The sequence below is a fragment of the Neodiprion pinetum genome, chromosome 3, assembly GCF_021155775.2.
Source record: "Neodiprion pinetum isolate iyNeoPine1 chromosome 3, iyNeoPine1.2, whole genome shotgun sequence".
Classification (NCBI taxonomy): Eukaryota; Metazoa; Arthropoda; class Insecta; order Hymenoptera; family Diprionidae; genus Neodiprion; species Neodiprion pinetum.
In genome coordinates, this window is record NC_060234.1 from 17,643,658 (window position 1) to 17,663,034 (window position 19,377).

Here is a 19,377-nt window from a genome sequence, read left to right on the forward strand (position 1 = left end):
GTAGCAATCTGGCTTAGTTTAAAAATGAAGAATTACAAAAGGTGGAACTCATGCCCGAATTTATGCGATAACAAATGTTCTTAGTGCTACTTGCCTACTTATTAATTGGAACAAAAGAATAATTCAAATAATAATTTTCACGTAATTAGCTGGTTATGCTCCTGCAGTGTTATGATTCTACATGGTTTTCTAAACTCTTCTATCATCTTTCTTTTACATTGAGGCACATTAGCCACTTTTTCTCATTACCTGCATCTGAATGTGATTGTATAGAACTAGGCGCTTTGCTAAGATTTTGCTAAGCTGAACTTACGTTAGAGAGTGAACTCTCGAAATAAGCATCACCTCTTCAGGTAATAATGAGTCAGCCTGGCGCTATGCGCAGGATTTGTTCTTCAACAGAGTTTTGTAAATAACGAGTCAGTGGGGCGTTATGCAACAGATCTGTTAGCTGTCCATTGGAATCCTGCCTGGGTTAAATGATTTCTGTGGTATTGTCATCGTGAACGCGTCAGCGATGTTCCTCTGCCTGGCGGTATGTCTGCGTCACTACGTCCTTACGTCGATGTGCCGGCATCTCTGTTGCGTGATGCCGTTTGTGTCGTCGCGTCGATATGCTAGCATTCGTATGAACGGTGTTCGGTCCCCGGTAAGATAACCAAATTCGTTACCATGTGTAACTTCTAAGGAGGGCCCTCCTCAAAGGGCCTGGACCGCAAATAATTGACAGTTTTTTCATTTGGATCTAAGACACTGAGAACCTAGATTCATTGATAAAAACACGTAGTATACATGTTCCAGCTTTCCATATCAAATCAAACGACCGATTCACCCGATCTCTCTCTATTTTTTTGCTATTTCATGTGATTCAAATACGTATCGAAAGATTTAACCATGATTTTTTTTTCGATTTTTCGGATCTAATGTGTTCCCATGGCACCCGTGCGAAAGATCGGATTTCAGCAATTTAATTACTTGTGTGGATAAAGTTAGTGAAGTTGTCTTAACGATGCATCTTTAAGAAAAATTGTTACTCCACGCCCTTGGCTATCTCTGAAATTTAGTAAACCATAACAAACAACATAGGATCTTCTTTTGAAAAGCCAACTCCTTCAAAGCCATTCTAAAATTGAGTAATAATGATGTTTTCTCTGATGTTACGTCAACGTTACTAACTTTAGCCTCATAATTACGTTCCAGATCCATGTAGCTCCAAATCTAGGTGACCTATGAAAATAGTTTACTTGCAAAAGTTTTTCTATTTTGTATGAATTTTTGGCTTGTCACTTAAGAAAAATGTCTTCTCCGTTAAAGTGTGCCGAAAATCGGCGTAAATCATTCGTAATACAAAACTATCTAACAAATCGCGCTAACTGAAATTTATAGATATCATGCAAAATATTCGTTTTTTGCTAGGATCCCAAGTATTTTTGTATACACTTGTTTATTTAATGAAGTCATGTCAAAAATAAGTTTAAATAATAATTTCTGTATTATTAAGGGATCTGGTCATATCTCACGAAAGTGCCGAGCTACGCGCACACCACTAGTGCCAACGCATGGACAAGTTTTCTTTGGTAACATTTGTCTGCTACGCTTAGTTTACGTAAAAATTGTGCGTGTGTTGAAGACGTCTTAAGCTATCCATCAAATTTGGGCCCAACATTCTGCACGCCATTCTTTATCTTACTATGAAAGCTTTTCTTTTAAAAATCTTCATATTTTTTTAACGAAAAAGAGTACAAAATATAGGCGAAATTGGATAATTTTTTTCAAACCACCGCCATTTTGCTAAAAAAATCGTCCATAGGAGGATAGGAACATTCAGCATAATTAATGATCTTTTACGAATTTTGCTTCAGATAATATTTACGCCCACAACCTTGTACACCTTCGGGACTACTTTTTATTCGGTGACATTTTCAATCGTTTGAAAAAATGTAAAAAAGAAGTTAAAAAATTCATTTTCTGTTCTTCATGAGTGCTTTGATTTGACTTATTATCGTATCTTGACCATCGGTAGAAAATTACGAAAATCATCTATTTTTCGACCCATCACACTAGGATGATTCCCTAATGAAAAAAATTAGACATCCCCGGTTAAGAATGACAACATATTTTTGCAACTTTCTGGTCGATATATATACAGGGTGTCCCTAAATTGAGGGACACGGACCAGCCAGCGTGATACCTGACTGAAATGCAACCGAGAATTTCTTTACCGGAAGCTCGTCCGACGCATAGTTTTTGAATTATAAGCGATAGCGTTAGGCCAATCAGAGTGCACCATTTCATCTGGATTTGCCGCCACGGAAATTGCTGTTTTGTTCGTCTGGGTGAATTATTATTATTCGGTTACAAAGTAAATATCGGCACCTCCCCTCACTCGCTGTTGTACCCCTTCTCGAGCGCTGACCTCGGTATTGTTGCCGCGGCACACGCTGCCGGCCGCACACCCACGGACGCACACTCGTGTGTGTGAAAATAAGCGAATGCCCAGCTCCACAATACTACGAAACACACATACACGAGTGAAAATAAAAATAAATCTCGAAATAAATCAGCGGATTTAAGATTTAATGTTATAAAACACTTCCAATCATCGATGTATGCATAAAACTAGAGATTTTAGATGATTGATATGCCGTTAGGGTTCATAATTAGTCATTCAATCAATCTGAATTATGCTTTCCGAACATTTTTTGTGTCTTTGCAACATAATTTTTCCACTAGCTTTAAATTCATCGTTGACATCCGATTTTTCAATAATGCGAGGGAAAAATAACTCGCTGAATTGACGTGTCAATAGGTTTGTAAATCAATTACGATTCACCTGAGTTAACACAAAATAACTGAATAAATGAGAATTCACTGAATCACTAAAAATGATTACTGAAATCATGAGAATTATTTGAGATATAACTGAATTAGGAAGAGTTGTAATAAGTCAAGTTACTTTGAATTACTTTAGATTCGTGCCAAAATTTTGTGTTTGAAGAGAAAAATAATTAAATTCAAATAAAAAAGTAATTTTAAATCGAGAAGAAGGAAATTCCCAAATACCTGAATTCAAATGAAGCAATTTCAATTTAATAAATCTATCTGAATTTGAGGAAAAATAATTATTATTATTTGGAATAGAAAAATGAAGTCCAATTACATGAATAAATTCAATCAATTCAACTCAAAAAAATATGGTGTCATTCAAATTCCTAGTTATTTCCTCGTCGATTCAATGTGGGTCTGGAGCCGCTTGTTTACTCACACGAACGATGCAATACAGTATCGATGTATGTGATTTAAGTATCAATTACTCAAAATTTATCAAACTTAAAAATATTTTGCATAAGACTATGAATTATCGAAATATCTCTTCTGATATTAAGACTACACGCAGAAATTTACCAAATTGATTAATTTTTACAATTTAATCGAGCCGTGTCCGATTATTTTGTTGAAATCGATTAATCGATACATCGATTATTCTCAGATAAGTGGCCATCACTAGCATTGATCTCAACAGTTTCAACGTTACTTGCTACTCCAGACCCACATTGAATCGACGAGGAAATAACTAGGAATTTGAATGACACCATATTTTTTTGAGTTGAATTGATTGAATTTATTCATGTAATTGGACTTCATTTTTCTATTTTCGGCCGGACACCTGTATATATATCTTTTATTAAACGTGAAACAATTGCATGCATTCGCGGTAATTTGTAACCCGATTGCTCAATTTATGGGTATATTACGCAGTATTTTGTATTTTAGATACAATCGTGAAACTGTTTTATATTTCGATTACAGTCGTTAGAGCATAATTTTACCTAACTCTAGACACAAGTGTCATAAATGATAATAATTGCGCTAAACCAGGTAAGCTAAATTGGACACTCAAAAGCATAGAGAAACCTATTGAAATCGATAGTAGGGATTATCGCATTTGCGAGATACTTAATTGTAACAGTTGGTTTGAGGTTACTGAAGAAGGCTAGTAAATATAATACGATAATTCTGGGACACAGTAGCGGCATACCGACAAGATCATCCCCGATTCCTTCCGTACCGACAGTCAGTATGTTACCCCGCGATGGTAAGCCTTACCTACGGTGGTGTTATAGACAGGAGCGTTATCATAGGTAGCGCCACCGGTGTTTTTGCTCGATTTCACTGACACAGTTCAATAACGAGATTTTAGTATTGTCAGATGAGCAACTATTTTTTAATTTTTGCCGTCAGATGAGCAGACATTTCGAATTTTTGCTGTTAGATGGCAAACATTTTACCGACGGAAGTCCTACCTATAAGAACATCAATCCAGATGGCACCACTAGTCACTTTTTTACCGATCAGGTCTGTTGTGCGCCCAATACCCACGGCAAGATGGTGTTATCTCCAGTCTTACCGACAGTCGGTGTTACTGGCAAAAGTGTTACCGCAGGTGTTGTCACAGGTAGCGCCCCCTTCATAGATTAACCGATGTTCGATCGATCGACTTTGATTTGTTTCCAATGTCCACCGCAAGATAGCTACTTTTTAACGTCCTGGTAGCTGCACCAGACAAATCAGTCCACTAAAAAAAAATCAAACGGGAGATTTTCTTACGTTTTATTACTAAATTATTACTGCAACACTAAATTTATTACCCCTACCAGTTCAGCGTAATCGTCTTGTGGCGTAGCATTGGTCAAAGTTGCACCAGCAATATCGTAAATTACCTATATTTAACACCATCAAGGTGTACCCAAGGTCAACATTTTTTACTTTTTCATGACTTTTTGAGGATGTCAACCTAACATAAGGAATATTAACCCATAAGGGGGTAAACAACCCTTATTCCCTAATTCTATGTATAAATCATCTTTCAGGCTGAGAACTGACCGAAATAGATTACATTCGACGTTTATTCACACCTGCAGACATACATTTATGCCCTGAAGCATTTTCAGACATTAGGGGTGCAGTAGGATGCGGTAATAAACAAACATGCCCCGACAATGTCCGTTTTCACCGAATTCCGTTGACATTTCGCGCGACTAATAATTTTTACCCACCTCTTAGGATCTTTCAAGTTTCAAAAACCAGAGCACCTTTTGTCTGGGAGTAAGTAGTTGTATCGGGATGCATTTTCGGACGTTTGGGCTGCAGTGGGGTGTGGTAATAAAATGACTGACCCCAAAAACATTCATTTTCACCCAATTCCGTCGACATCTCGCGCGACTGATATATTCACTCACCTATGGAGATTTCTCAAGTTTCAAAAACCAAAGCACCTTTTACCTAGAAGTATGTAGTTGTGTCGGGAATCATTTTCGCACGTTTGGGGTGCAGAGGGTAGCGGTAATAAAATGATTGACCCTAATAACATCTATTTTCACCCGATTTCTTCGAGACCATGTTTCAATCAAGAATTTGACAGATGAAAATGTTCAAATATCAAAAATATAAAAAAATTGTTAATTCAAAAACGCGTTTTTAAATTATAGGGAAATTGTTTGGAGGAAGGGTTTTTTTCCTGGAAATCATTGTGTTTACCGACGATGCGATTGTCAAGAATGAATTTTTGATGATGTCATAAACAATGCGTTTGTTTATAACAATTTTTTGAACAATCGAAACATTGGGAAAAAAGTTTTTGTTGGTAGCTCTATTTGATTTAATTTCGTTTCTTAAATTCTTGATTAAAACATGGTCTCGACGGAATTAGGTGTAATCGGAAGTTTTTGAGAAAAGCGTCATTTTATTACTACAATCCACTAAACCCAAAACGTTCAAGAATGCTTTCCAATACAACTACATATTGCTACGAAAAAGGTGCTTTGGGTTTTAAAACTTGAAAGATCTCCATAGGTGGGTAAAATATATCAGTCGCGCGAGATGTCGACGGAATCGGGTGAAAACGGATGTTATTGGGGTTAGTCATTTTATTACCACAACCAACTGCACTTCAAACGTGCAAAAATGCTTCCCGGCATAACTGAGTACTCTTGGCAAACAGTTGCTTTGGTTTTCAAAACTTAAAAGATTGTAAGAGGTGGGTAAAAAATATCAGTCGGGTGAGAAGTTGACGGAATTCGGTGAAAACGGACGTTGTCGGGCACGTTTTTTTAATACTACATCCTACTGGACCCCTAATGCCTGAAAAAGCTTCAGGGCACATAACTGTATGCCTGCAGATGCGACAAAACGTCGAATGCAATCAATTTCGGTCAGTTCTTAGCCTAAAAGATGATTTATCCATGGAATAAGGAAAAGGAAATATGAATATATAATGTTTACCTCATTATGGGTTAGGATTCGTTATGTTTGGTTGATATCCTCAAAAAGTAATAAACGCGTAAAAAATTATGACGTAGGGTACACCTTGATGGTGTGAAATTTAGGTAAGTTATGATATGACTGGTGCAGCTTCGACCAATGCTACGCCACAAGACGATTACGTTGAACTAGTAGGGGTGATAAATTTAGTATTGTGGTAATATATTAGTAATAAAAAAAGTTAGAAAATCTCCCGTTCGGTTTTTTTTAGTGGACCGATTTGGCTGGTCCAAGTACCGGGACGTTACTTTTTATTAGGTGGAGGTGGTAGTGGGTGAAATAGAACGTTTCAAAATAACGGTTGAATGCTTTGAACAGATCGTAAACATTGTTCACACGAAATGCATACGAAGACCTGTGGAGTAGGTTTGTAAAAAAATATTCCCACAAAATGCATGTCGAGACTTGTCCGGTGGAAAATCGGAGTAGGGATGGGTGGTATGTAACACGCGAGCTTATTTCGATGGTCACTCTGTTCTGATCGTCTCTTCACGTTGTGAACTGTTCTTACTTGTGAAAGAAGGAACTCTCATCGAAACACGATGGGTCTGACAAAAGTCAACCACGTCAGCCGCCTAGAGAATTTGCCGACCAAAAAGATGTCGGAACTCGAAATTGGGGAGATGTAAGACGTCACTGGGCTAAGACTGGTCAAAACGAAATACGGGGTACGCGTTCTGGCAACGATCAAGGGAAAATACAACGTCTTCTTGCCACCGAGAATCGCGAGGGTTCTACAAGAAGATTCTCATCAGCTGGCCGAAATGTGTAATATAGCTAAGGAAAATCATTTGCAATTGAAATGCCATGGTGAGGAATTCAACTGGTTTGAATTGTCATGCAGTTATGTACCATAAATAATCTATGTCATCCCCTCCACTTCTACGAAATTCATCCGCAACGAGATAAAAGCAGGTGCGGGAGGCTGAATAGCCAGTCTTCTACCTTCAGTATTTGAGAAAAATCGAGCGCAACATCCCTCTTCAACGTGGTGATGATCCTAGATGTGCAATGTTTCATCAGCCATGGCAAGAAGCTTGTACGAAATGAAGTCGCAGTCATCAACGCAAAACAGACGGGGCTTGGTTTACATCTTTATCAAGCCACCCTGTGATTTGGCTAACTTACCGCTTGAATGTGGAACCACTAATGCTTGGTTAACACTCAATCACCATGGAATACCATGGAATGCTGGCAATAAATCTCAGAAGGATGTATCGAAGATTGTGAGAAAAAAGGTGAGAAATGCGTGTTACGTATACGTCAAACGGGAGGAGAAAAAAGCATGGCTGAGGGAGATCCTCGATCGTACAACGAGGGGCATTAATATGAAAGATTTGCACATCACACCCCTGCACCGAAAAAATTTAAATGTATGGAAGCTGCACCCTGGCATGACTTAAACCATGGATACTTCCCATCGGATTGTATCTGGAAGCATGCGGGGGAACGATCGATTTGGTATGATGACAACCCTGAATACGTCCCGACATACAACTGCGCCTTTGAAAACGCGCAGCGGCTGAAGAGTTGGTATTTGAAGAAGTGTACCGGCTCTTTGGAGAAATCCTTCCGTTTGTACCAAGAATAGGGCGGTTTAAGGGCAATGAGGTCTGAGGATATCGCTTCATTGCCAAAAGAATTCATATACATGTTTGCATCAAACATTGTCAGTGGTGTATGGGATAAACTGCGGGAGAATATGGAAATGGACGACAACATTGCCAGTTGCCGCAGATGCCTCCTGCATTGTACACAAGAACCTGATGGTGATATAGCGGATGGAACAAACCCTCTGGTAAAAAACTGTCCTGAAGGCAACCGTCTGCCTAAAAAATACCCGCAATATGTACATAAATACCAATAGAATTCATTACAATTATTACGATTATATCCTGGTTTATACATAGAATTAAACTGAAAGATTCAATAAAATTATTTGCTTATCTAGATAATAGAATTTATTACAATTATATCCCGACTTATACGTAGAATTAGTGAGGAATATTAAATAAAATTATTTACCTATCTAGAAAATAGAATTTATTACAATTATATCCCGGCTTGTGCATAAAATTAAAATGAAGTATTCAATGAAATTATTCACATACTTGGAAAAATAGAATCTAACACAACTATACATATATCTTTATAGCTTTCACACGTTCTTGTAATATAAATTTATTTGAGGGAAAATGTAAAAATATTATAAATCTTATTTGCGGTAAAATACATGATGAGTAATTGTGAATTTTATGTAATTCATAGATTTATTCTTCAAAACATCCTTACACTTCCCCATTGCTTCGTTTCCAGCCAAGTGCCATTAACTAGCGTGAACATTGGTCTATAAGCACGTGTTTGAGGGTTCGAATTTCTCTGAATGGTTAGTTGTTAACTCTAGATTATGCGGATGTGACTTTTCCTCAAATGGTATGAACATGAATCACTCGGCCAAGAATCAAGAATAGCAAATTTTTTTCACGTCAGATATCGCTCACTACCTGCTTTTCGCTAGCCGATTTTTCCCGTGACATGGTCCTACGCTGATTAGGGTTGGGGGTGTGCAGACTCAAACGTGTTTGTCATAATTTTGTTTATTCTTTTTCGAAAGGTGGCAGAAAACTTGGACCCCCATCCCCCACACCTAAATTCTCACGATCAGCACATCCGATGCAGACTTCTCAGTATTACACGATACGTGCAAGTCAAACGTTTTGCAGGTTGAAAGTTCGAAATATATCGACATCATCGTTAAAATGATGGCCGCCGAAGCATACTCGAACCTCGTCAAGATGATGGATAATACATACAATTTGTTGAGCGAGCTACATCCTGAGTGAGAGAATGACGATATCTTCGAACATTCGATTGACGTTGGAATGCAAAATCTTTAATTGCTGTGTGATGTTTCCATGCGTCTGAGAACGAGCGTGGGTACGAAACTACAGATTCAACACACAATCTCACTCGTGCAATCCTGTGTGACGGAAGATCCAGCAACAGCTACGGCAGCAGCAGCAGCAGCAGCAGCAAGCTCTAGTGACGGGTGGTAATATCAGCAGTCCTGCGGATATACAGACGGATGATGTCGATAGTACTTTTGCCAACCGGATCCGAACAGGGGTTGTCACAAATCTGTACCACAAGAGTTTGGCGGCCTTTCTGAACGATGCCCAGCGGGTCATTGTTGAGTGATTGAGGATGGTACTGCGCAAGGAGGGAAATGGGAAAGTTAACCTCACATTATCGTGCAAATTTGAAAACACAAAGCTCGATGTGATTGCAAAAAAAATTGAAAGCTTCAACACCCCCAACGCAACAATCCTCCCCTCGAGCGATATACAGACGATTAGTGTACATGCGCACGGAATGATCTGCTTGTGAAGGTTGAAGATTTTGAAAAACGCGATTCATGGTGGAGCATAATCGAGATCCTCAATACTACCGTCAACACCAACCAGTACCAGCCTATCGCTGCGGGGCTTTCAACGTTCGTTGAGCTGCCCAAGGATATTCAGCTGCAGAAGGCTGCAGAAGGCTGTGAAAGATGTCTTCTCTGGTCCATCACTACAGCCCTTCACCCAGTCAACACCCACGCTGAGAGGACTCACCACATCGTCGGTATATTTCCGAGTTGGACTGTACAGGTATTAAATTCCCTGCTACTCTGCACGCCGTGAAAAAGTTTGAGAGATTGAATAATTTGCGAATTAATGTATACGGGATAAAGTCTCAAACTTTTTCACACCATGCAAAATCAGAAGACAGCGTCAACGTGCCAATTTATTTAAGTAAAAGTTTGCATATTGTAAACATTAACACGATTCATCTTCTGAAGCTTCAAAGTAATGATTGCCTCAGAAATTATATGACGCGCGAGTTCACACCAAGATTTCACTTTGCTTGGATTAAAGATTTCTCACGATTGGTGAGCAAGCAATTGTGTGATTCCAATGGCCACCTGTTTTTATGCGACAGTTGTTTGTGTCACTTTGCCGTGAAACACGCCTACGACAGCCATCGGCAAGATTGTATTATGTTAAATAAAGTGCGTATGGAATTTCCCGAGTCTAAAGATTTAGCATTTTAAAATTATCAAAACAAGCGCACCGTCCCATTTGTCGTTTATGCCGATCTCGAATGTATATTAAAGTCCGTACCGGTGGTGAATTCCAAAATCATGCCTCAAACCGTAGAACACATGAATTTTGAAAGCATGTCCCGCACAGTGTAGGATACTAAGTATGTACATTGCGCATACGATGAGACTTTATCAGAGTTCCATAGTAAACGCGGCGCTGATTGCATGGATTGATTCATGCAGTAGATTAAAGATTTATCAATTCAAGTAGAGTCACGCATCAAAATATAATTCCGATGGAGTCTCTTACCCAAGTGCAACGCGATTCTTACATGCGCGCAAAAAATTGCTATATTCGCGAAAAGCTATTCACCCCTGAGGAGAAAAACTGTCTCGATCACTGTCACTTCACAGGTAAATATCGCGGTCCTGCTCATAATCGATGTATTCTGAATTTGAGAGAGACGCATACAATTCCAATAGTTTTTTACAATTTATCTGATCACGATTCGCACTATTTACACTGCTACCCACAAATAAGGAAGAATATATATCCTTCACAAAGCGAGTTGATGGAAGAATGATGCGTTTGAGATTAATCTATCCATTTCAATTTATGGCTAGCAGTATCGATGAACTTTTGTCATATTTTGACGATGCAGATAAACTCACAACGCGTAAATTTTATAATAATCCTACAAAGTTCAGTTTCATAACCCGCAAAGGCGTTTTTCCCCATGAATACGTCGATTGTTGGGGGAAACTCTATGAAACGCAATTACACGCAGAGAAGCATTTCTACTCACACCTCTGCGATACAAATATTTCAGACGCCGATTATAAGCATGCTAAAAATGTTTGGGGGGGAATTTCATTTAGAGTAAAATGTGTATTAATCGTATGGGAAAATTGTATATTATTGTTATTATTATTATAATTTTTATAGTAATGGATGGTACACAGACGGGTCTAAAAATGAGATGGGCACCGGGGCCGGCTTCTGGTGAGGGGGACCAAGAACAAGCACTTTGCTCGCCCTGGGCCCACGGCCTCGGTGCTACAAGCTGAAATGTTTTCCCTTGATGACCTGTGCCAGGCATATCCTGAGTAACGGCTACAAAGGGAAACACATAGACATCTGCAGTTACAGTCGGACGGCACTTGAACACCTGGACGCATACGTCTTAAGGTCAGTGCTGACTTGGGACTGCATCACTCTTCTATCGCGGCTGGCAAAGAATAACCGCATAAGCTTTATATGGGTGCCAGGACATAGTGGCATCCAAGACAACGAGCTGGCACACAACCTAGCCAGAGAAGGAGCCTCTCCCGAACAAGCGATGAGGACTACCTCGCTGGCCTATCTCCAGGGTACGTAAAATGCCTATCTTGACAATGGACGGAGACTCGCTTTGCGGAACTCTGGGGCAGAGCACCGGGCGTGGATCATACTAGGGCCCTATTCCAGGAACCATTGCACGTACTAGCAGCGACATTCATCAATCTAAACAGGACCGAGCTGAGAACCGCGATGGGTCTCATTACCGGTCGCCGGTACACGGGCAGGCACCTCGTACACTTGGGGCTTAGAACAGAATCCCTGTGCCCCAGATGCGGGGAAGAGCAGAAGACTCCCCTCCACCTCATCACCCGGTATGGTGAGCTCGAGGGACGGCGTAAACAGGCCCTTGGAGCTAGCTACACCGGCAAGGAAGAAATTGAGGAAATAGGGGTGAGCAGGCTGCTTCAATTCGCCAAGCTGGCCGGCCTCACGTCGTTTCCTACATCTAGAGTGCGCCAACGGGCCCAGGCAGAATGGTCCAGCAGGACTGAGCGCCCAGTTACCCCCGTCTAACTACAATACAATACAATAGTAATGAATATGACTCATGTGTGTACAAAATCTTTTATTGTAATTCTGAAAATACATAAAAATCATGTTACATGTCTGGTTTATTTATCTGACTATTGTGTGAACTGTCAAACCCCAACCACTTCATATACAGCTGATTCCCACGTTTGCGCAATATTTTCTCCATAGTTTATGTTGCTGCTGTTGCTGCTTCGAAGTATCCATCAATTCTTGCAACGGTGTTTCTAAGGACTTAAATACTTCTCCCATACTGCTCAGTCGTGTCTTTGTTCAACTTAATCACCTCATGCTTCGGACGTATGGCAGCGCATGCTTCGGACGTATGGCAGCGCATGCTTTCGATATTTCACTCAACGTATCGCTATGCTTACGAATCTTGGTACTCTCCATGTTAGCAACCTAGTTTTCGCAATGAAACTGTACAAGTTTGCGTTAGTTTATGCTTATAAAGCAGTAAACCCCTTCCTGTATCTTCCGCCGTTGATTTCACTATCCTTGTCAATTACGGAAAAACTATAATTACCGTCATTCCAGCATTCGAAGCATGAGTCCTAAAATTGTCATGTCGGTGTTTACGTGATCATTTTAGATATGTTTCACATTCATTTCATCCTACCGAAATAGCATCAATAAGTTTGCATTGTCGTGCACGGTAATTGGTAGCAATTTTTCGTGACATTTTTTTATCTTCCTCTTTCCTCGCTGAACCAATTTATTGAAATTATCGACAGACAGTTCATCCGTCTGATATTGAAATCTCATGATGCTTGGTTAACGTGACAACGAGAACTAAGATGAGCGCATATAAATTCAACCTTTTATGCGACTCTCGTTAGTTGTTACTCAACTATGAAGACATGCACACCCAAGAGACGCGGCGGAGGTTTGCTAACTAAAATCATCAATCATCTCGCGGTTGAATTGCACGTGCCTGGGTATCAGTATTGCGGAGCGGAAAAGAAATTGACCAAGAGGTTGGCTCGTGGTGATCCGGGTATCAATCCACTGGACGCTGCATGTAAAGTCCACGACATTGCATACGCAGAATCAAGATATCGTAGCGACAAATCTGGCGAACGAAGTGCTCGCTGAGAATTTGTGGATCGCGTCCTGGCTAAGAACACTAGTGTGAGTAAGAAGTGGTAGCCTGGGGCGTCAACAGCACCATAAAAGATAAATCTAAACTCGGAATGGGTTTAGCGGTGAAGCTGTCACAACTTGGAGCGGGTACGAAGAAGAAATCCACAACGGTTAGGAAGAGTAAAAAGCGGAAGAAGACAATAAATCTTAAATCCATCCAGAGCTGCGAAGGCCTCCATGTGACCGGGTCATAAAGCTGTCGAATCGAGGTTGGCAGGTGCCCGTGCGGCCGCGCGTCAGGCAGGGAAGAATATCCGTGTGCCTCGCTTTATACTGTAATAAACTCGCGTATACCTGATAAAATTGGGACCATCCTTCCGCTCCGCATGCAAATTCTGGCTGGTCTAAGCGCTACTGGGGCTCCAGCGGCTGGTGCTGCGGGTATAGTTAGAACAGTCAACGAGGCTAGCACCAACAAACTCCACTTAAACGAAAACAAACAGCACAATGCAACAGTGAAGGCGGTTGCACAAGGAATTATACCTGAGCCCCTACCGGAGCAGCATGGGTCTGTATTTACGGCAGGCAAAAAACGAACAAAGCTATCACACCGAGCTTTCACGGATATTGTTTTACGCAAATATGCTAAAAATGCGAAAATTTCACATTTTCGTGGCGTGTTTATGCGGAATCATCTATCGCAATCAAGGCGAAAAATGCGAGAATCTGCAATTATTAATCTTAATGATAAAAACGGTCAGGGACACATTGCATTGTGTACAAGAAAAGTGACGATCATGTTGTGAATTTCGATAGTTTCGACGATTTCCAACCACTTAGGGATTTAATGAAGTATCTCGGGGTTGGTAGCGTAAAATACAATCATAATACGTATCAGGAATATGATACGTGATTTGCGGCTACTTATACCTCAAATTTCTCAGCATACATCTATAAAAAGACGAGTACCACATGAGCAAGCATTGTTCATCGTACAATCATTGACGGTGACACTGTTGAGCACATCCTTCGTGCTAGAGGCACAAAATTTTCCCGCAACCGCGTTATCGTCAGAGAAAAACTGTGTTCTCAGACTCGTCGAGTTCCTGACATTGAATTCGATACCCAATATGAAAGAGAGCTGTAATAAATTTTACCTGGAACGAGCGGACAACAGCAAGGAAGTCATCACGATACCCACTGGAAGCTACGAAATTGAGGATATTGAAAGTTTTTTGCAAAAGGAGCTACCCTCCAACATCACCCTCAGTCTGAGAGTCAATAACAATGACCTGAGCGGTGAAGTCACATGCGATCATGTAGCAGAATTCAAACCCAAAGATTCCATCGGTCGATTATTAGGATTTGAAGCGGTTGAGCTAGCACAAGACGTGACCTACTTATAAATCTGAATCACCGGTGGCCTTACTGAAGGTTGATACTTTGCACGTTAAGTGCAATATAACCACAGGGGCGTACGTAAACGAGCGTCGATCTCACACGATTCATGAATTTTTCGCTACCATTCCATCAGAATATAAGATTGTTGAAGTGCCTGCCAACATCATTTACCTGCCAATCGCCGTACAGTCGATACATCATTTACAGCTGAGAGTAATCGATCAAGACGACGAATTGATTAATTTTCGCGGAGAAAATAGAACTGTGCGTTTACATGTAAAATCTCTCAAATAATGAGAATCGTGTTCGAAACGAAAAAGTTGGGCAAGTTATAAAAGTGAGACGTCATAGCCAAAAATCATCAGCCGCCCCGCACCTTTGGCGGAGCTTATCTCCAACGAGGCTGACACCTCTGAAGTTCGGTTTCTCCAAAGCCTAGGTCTTCGATTATGTGGAGATTCTGGATAATAAGAATTCGTGTTCACTGCATCCTGTCCGTATTACCATGGAAGAAATAATAAGAATACAGAAACCCGTGACATTCGGCAAATCGGTCGCGCACTCTGAGATCCACACCATCAAGCGTTTACATCATCTACCTTCCAGAACAACGTTGAAATCCATATTACTGTTCAACATCAAGACTTGCGTCTACTGCCCGGTAAAAGCTCTCGGCGTATTCATGGAAAAATTACAAAGGATGATAGTATGACTGCGGGGGTGACTCCGAAATTGATCAATATGGCTGTTTGTCATTTGTTTGAGGAAGTTCGCTACGAGTTGTATGGTGTGGAGAGTGATCGGAATAAAAATGTTGGTATCACCAGCGTTATGCAGGGGCACTTATCCTTGAGTCCGGGCCAGCAATATAGTATGGAAAATACCGGTTGGTTGAGTGGAAATAATGAACTAACCGATGCTGTTGGAAATTTCGACTTTGTTGTACCGTTGAATGATGTCATGGGCTTCGCCGAGGATATTGTCGAGTCGTCGCCAATGCTAAACATGAATTGATTCTCACATGTTCCAACACTGATTTGAATGCTGTGATTCAAACCCCACCCGCGGAAAACTTTAAAATTACCCTAAATAAAATCGAATGGTTGTTGCTCTACATTAAACTAGCCGATAAACCGAAAATCCAGCTACTCAACTACAATGCCAAGGATCCGGCCATATACATGAGTTTTCGTTCTTGGGAAACGTACGTGTATCCGATGCTCCCGTCAACGACGCGGCATGTATGGGTGGTCAAGATATTGATACAGCTGGAGAAGCGGAGATATGTCGTTCTGGGATTCCAAACTGCAAGGAGAAACGATGTACAGAAAAATACTAGCGACTTTGATCTTTGCCGAATCAAAGATGTAAAACTCTTCCTCAAATCACAGTGTTATTCCTATGGAAATTTGAATCTGGATAAATCCAATAATCAAAAGGTCATTCTCTATGATATGTATGTCCGGTTTCAAACAGCCTGCTACGACAAAGAAGCTGAACCTTCGTCATCGGAGCATGAATTCATAAACTAAGCTCCCATCATCGTTATCAATTGCTCGAAACAGAATGAATCGTTACAAATCGGACCGGTGGATATTCGATTAGAATTTGAAGCGAGCGTGGAATTTCCTGCGAACACTGCAGTCTATTGCATGACCTTGCACGATCGTATTGTCGAGTACAGTCCGATTAGTGGCACGATAACGAAATTAGTCCAAGTTAATTTTGGAATAAGATGTTTAATTATTATTGCGTCAATAAAAAAAATATGTATAAGGTTATTTGTTCAATTCAAAATAATATGATTTATTATTATTGCGTTACACAAGCTGCATTCAGAATGTAATTGAAAAACATCTATTTAGAGTATCCAACCTTTATTTTGAAACGTTCTATGCTACCCACTACCACCTCTACCTAATAAAAAGTAGCCATCTTGCGGCGGACATTGGAAACAAAGCAGAGTCAATCGACAAAAATCGATTGATCGATAAAAGGGGCGCTACATGTAACAAAACCTGCGGTGACACTTCTGCAAATAACACCAACTGTAGGTAAGGCTGGAGGTAACACCATCTTACGGTGGATATTGGGCGTGCAACAGACCTGATCAGTAAAAGAGCGACTGGTGACGCCATCTATATCAATACTCTTATCGATAAGACTTCTTTCGGTAAAATGTCTCCCATCTAACGGCAAAAATTCGAAAATGGTTGCTCATCTGACAACACAAAAATCTCATTATCGAACCGTGTGCCGGTAAAATCGAGCAAAAATACAGCTGGCGCCACCTATGATAACGCTCCTGTCGGTAACATTACCGTCGGTAAAGCTCACCATCACGGGGTTACCTACGAACTGTCGGTAAGGCAAGAATCGAGGCTGACCCTGCCGGTACACCGCCATTGTCTCTCAGAACTCTTGTATTATATCTACCAAGGCCAGCAATGGGTGTTTGTTTAAAGCAAATGGAAGGTTGCTGAAAATGTGAAGTAATGGCAGTGACGTACATCCATTGTCACAGTATATACCGAGCAAATATCTTGAAAGATCGAACTCGGTCACCGCCGACTCGACACCACTCAAGTTCTTCGTCTGTTTCTCGCAGGCTGGCCATCCCCTCTTTAATTTTAAACTGTCAAAAGCCGTAAAATGATTGTATCGACAACAACGACGATTGTGTATTGACAAGGAATGCCCCATAAGTGAAATGAAAATATAATCGTCGTGGTCTTCGATGCAATCATTTTACGACCTTTGACAATTTAAAATTAAAGATGAGATGGCCAGCCTGCTAGAAGCAGACGAAGAACTTGAGTTTCGCTTTGTTTTCTAGCTACGGCGAGGTTCAACAGGCTCTATTTAGCTAGCTCTCTTTAGCAATCTTTTGTCAGTATTGTAATGAATCTATGAGACGTGCAATAATGTGTACATGTAAATACTGCTGTGAATATGAAAATATTCTTTTTTAAATCATCTTCTTGCCCTCAACTTTCAAAACTTCATTCAACGACCTTACAGAACGCACGGATGCGTTTGAACCAGTTCCAAACTCCATCAAAAACTGTTGTAACTTCATTTATTTTTGCTATTTTCTACTCGCCTCCTTCCCCTTCTTTTGTAGTGGAAGACAAAGTTTAGCTACACATTTTTTGTTAAGCATCTTATGTCTTGAACGCATTCTCTTATTTATAAAAATGATCTTTAACAATCCTAACAGCTGAATTTATAGTAATTCAACTTCCAGCAATATAATCTAACTCGACTTAGATTTATTTTGCATTATTGTACTCAATTACGTAGACTGAAATCTTCACCTTCCAGAAGCCAATGTAAATTCTTGAGCTGCATTACTATGGAGACTTGTAACCCCAGCGCCATGTATTCTATTATTTCCAGCTGGTTGTGTACCCATTCTTATGTCGAACCATTGAAGTCTACAATCGTCTCCACCTGTTTGGAATAAAAATGTTGTATAGAAACAATTGCATAGCTAATTAAATTAAATATTATCTAATCATCTACTTTTTCCATGGATCTGCTTTTTTTTTTTTTTTTTTTTTTTTTAATGAATAAACTATTTGAGAAAACAGCAAATGAAAGACGATCACCATAAACGTATTATTTGACCTAGCAACCAACAAATTGGCGGTTATGATAGACATTCTATTTTCTTTAAGATTAGAAAAGTGTAGCCACAATTGGACAGAGATCAGCGAGTTATCAGTGCTCGATAAGTTAGTGTCCAGGTGACGCTATAACAACTAGTCTTTCCTACTTGAGAAGAAAGTTTTTAGACTCATTTCATTATATCTATTAATTGCATTATTACACAGCTGACGTTCAGACCATAGAAAATGCATACATATTAAACGGCGCAGTTATTGAAGATTTCTAAAATCTCTGCTGCTTTTACGTCAATTAAACGTAAAACACCATCAAATTCAAAAAAAGACATCCGTAAAGCTGGCCCCCCACTTGCTCGAAAAATTTTCAAAAAATCATGTATTAAAGAGCTATTTATGTGCTCTACAATGCCGCAAACCACGATTTTTGAGCTCATTTCTGTTACGAGAAAATCAATTTTGAAAAGTGACGGGGGGGGAGGCAGGGGGGGAAGCTTACCGGAAAGGTAGCCCCGCGAAGTGAAATATTTTTTTAAAATTATTTTGAAAACGTGACAATTAAGAGCTAATTAGGAGCTCCTCATCAGGGTTGCAAATAATGCATTACTTTTTTAATTGCATTAGTGTTTTCATTAAAACATTAAATTAAATTAAATATTTTAGTGGTAATTATTTCCATTATGAATTGAAAAAGTAATGGTTAATGAATTACTTTTTCATTAAAAAATTTGCAACCCTGCTCCTGATATACGTTGAAAACAATGTCGTAAAAATAACCCCTATGGATATATCCACGCCCGATCACGACGAAAGACAAAAAAAATAAAAAATTCCAAATCATAAGTACTGGCATGTTACGTGAATTGGGAGCTTTTACATATCAACGATGACAATTTTTGATATTCAACCCTTGATGAAAAACGAAAAAAAGACACCCTTGAAATTCATCGCAGCGAATTCTTTCTTACGACAAAATTTCCAGCGATTTCAGA

At 39.9% G+C, this 19,377-nt stretch overlaps 1 protein-coding gene across 4 annotated transcripts in view; it reads right to left on the reverse strand.

Moving 5' to 3' along the window:
* The window catches only part of LOC124213602 (diphthine methyltransferase), a 93,203-nt gene that overhangs the window by 1,865 nt on the left and 71,961 nt on the right, over positions 1-19,377 (reverse strand). For all 4 annotated transcript variants that reach the window (XM_069134202.1, XM_046615054.1, XM_046615055.1 and 1 more), the window contains one exon: positions 18,077-18,212. In XM_069134202.1, the coding sequence (XP_068990303.1) occupies positions 18,077-18,212 (136 nt within the window). The remainder of the gene's footprint in view (positions 1-18,076; positions 18,213-19,377) is intronic.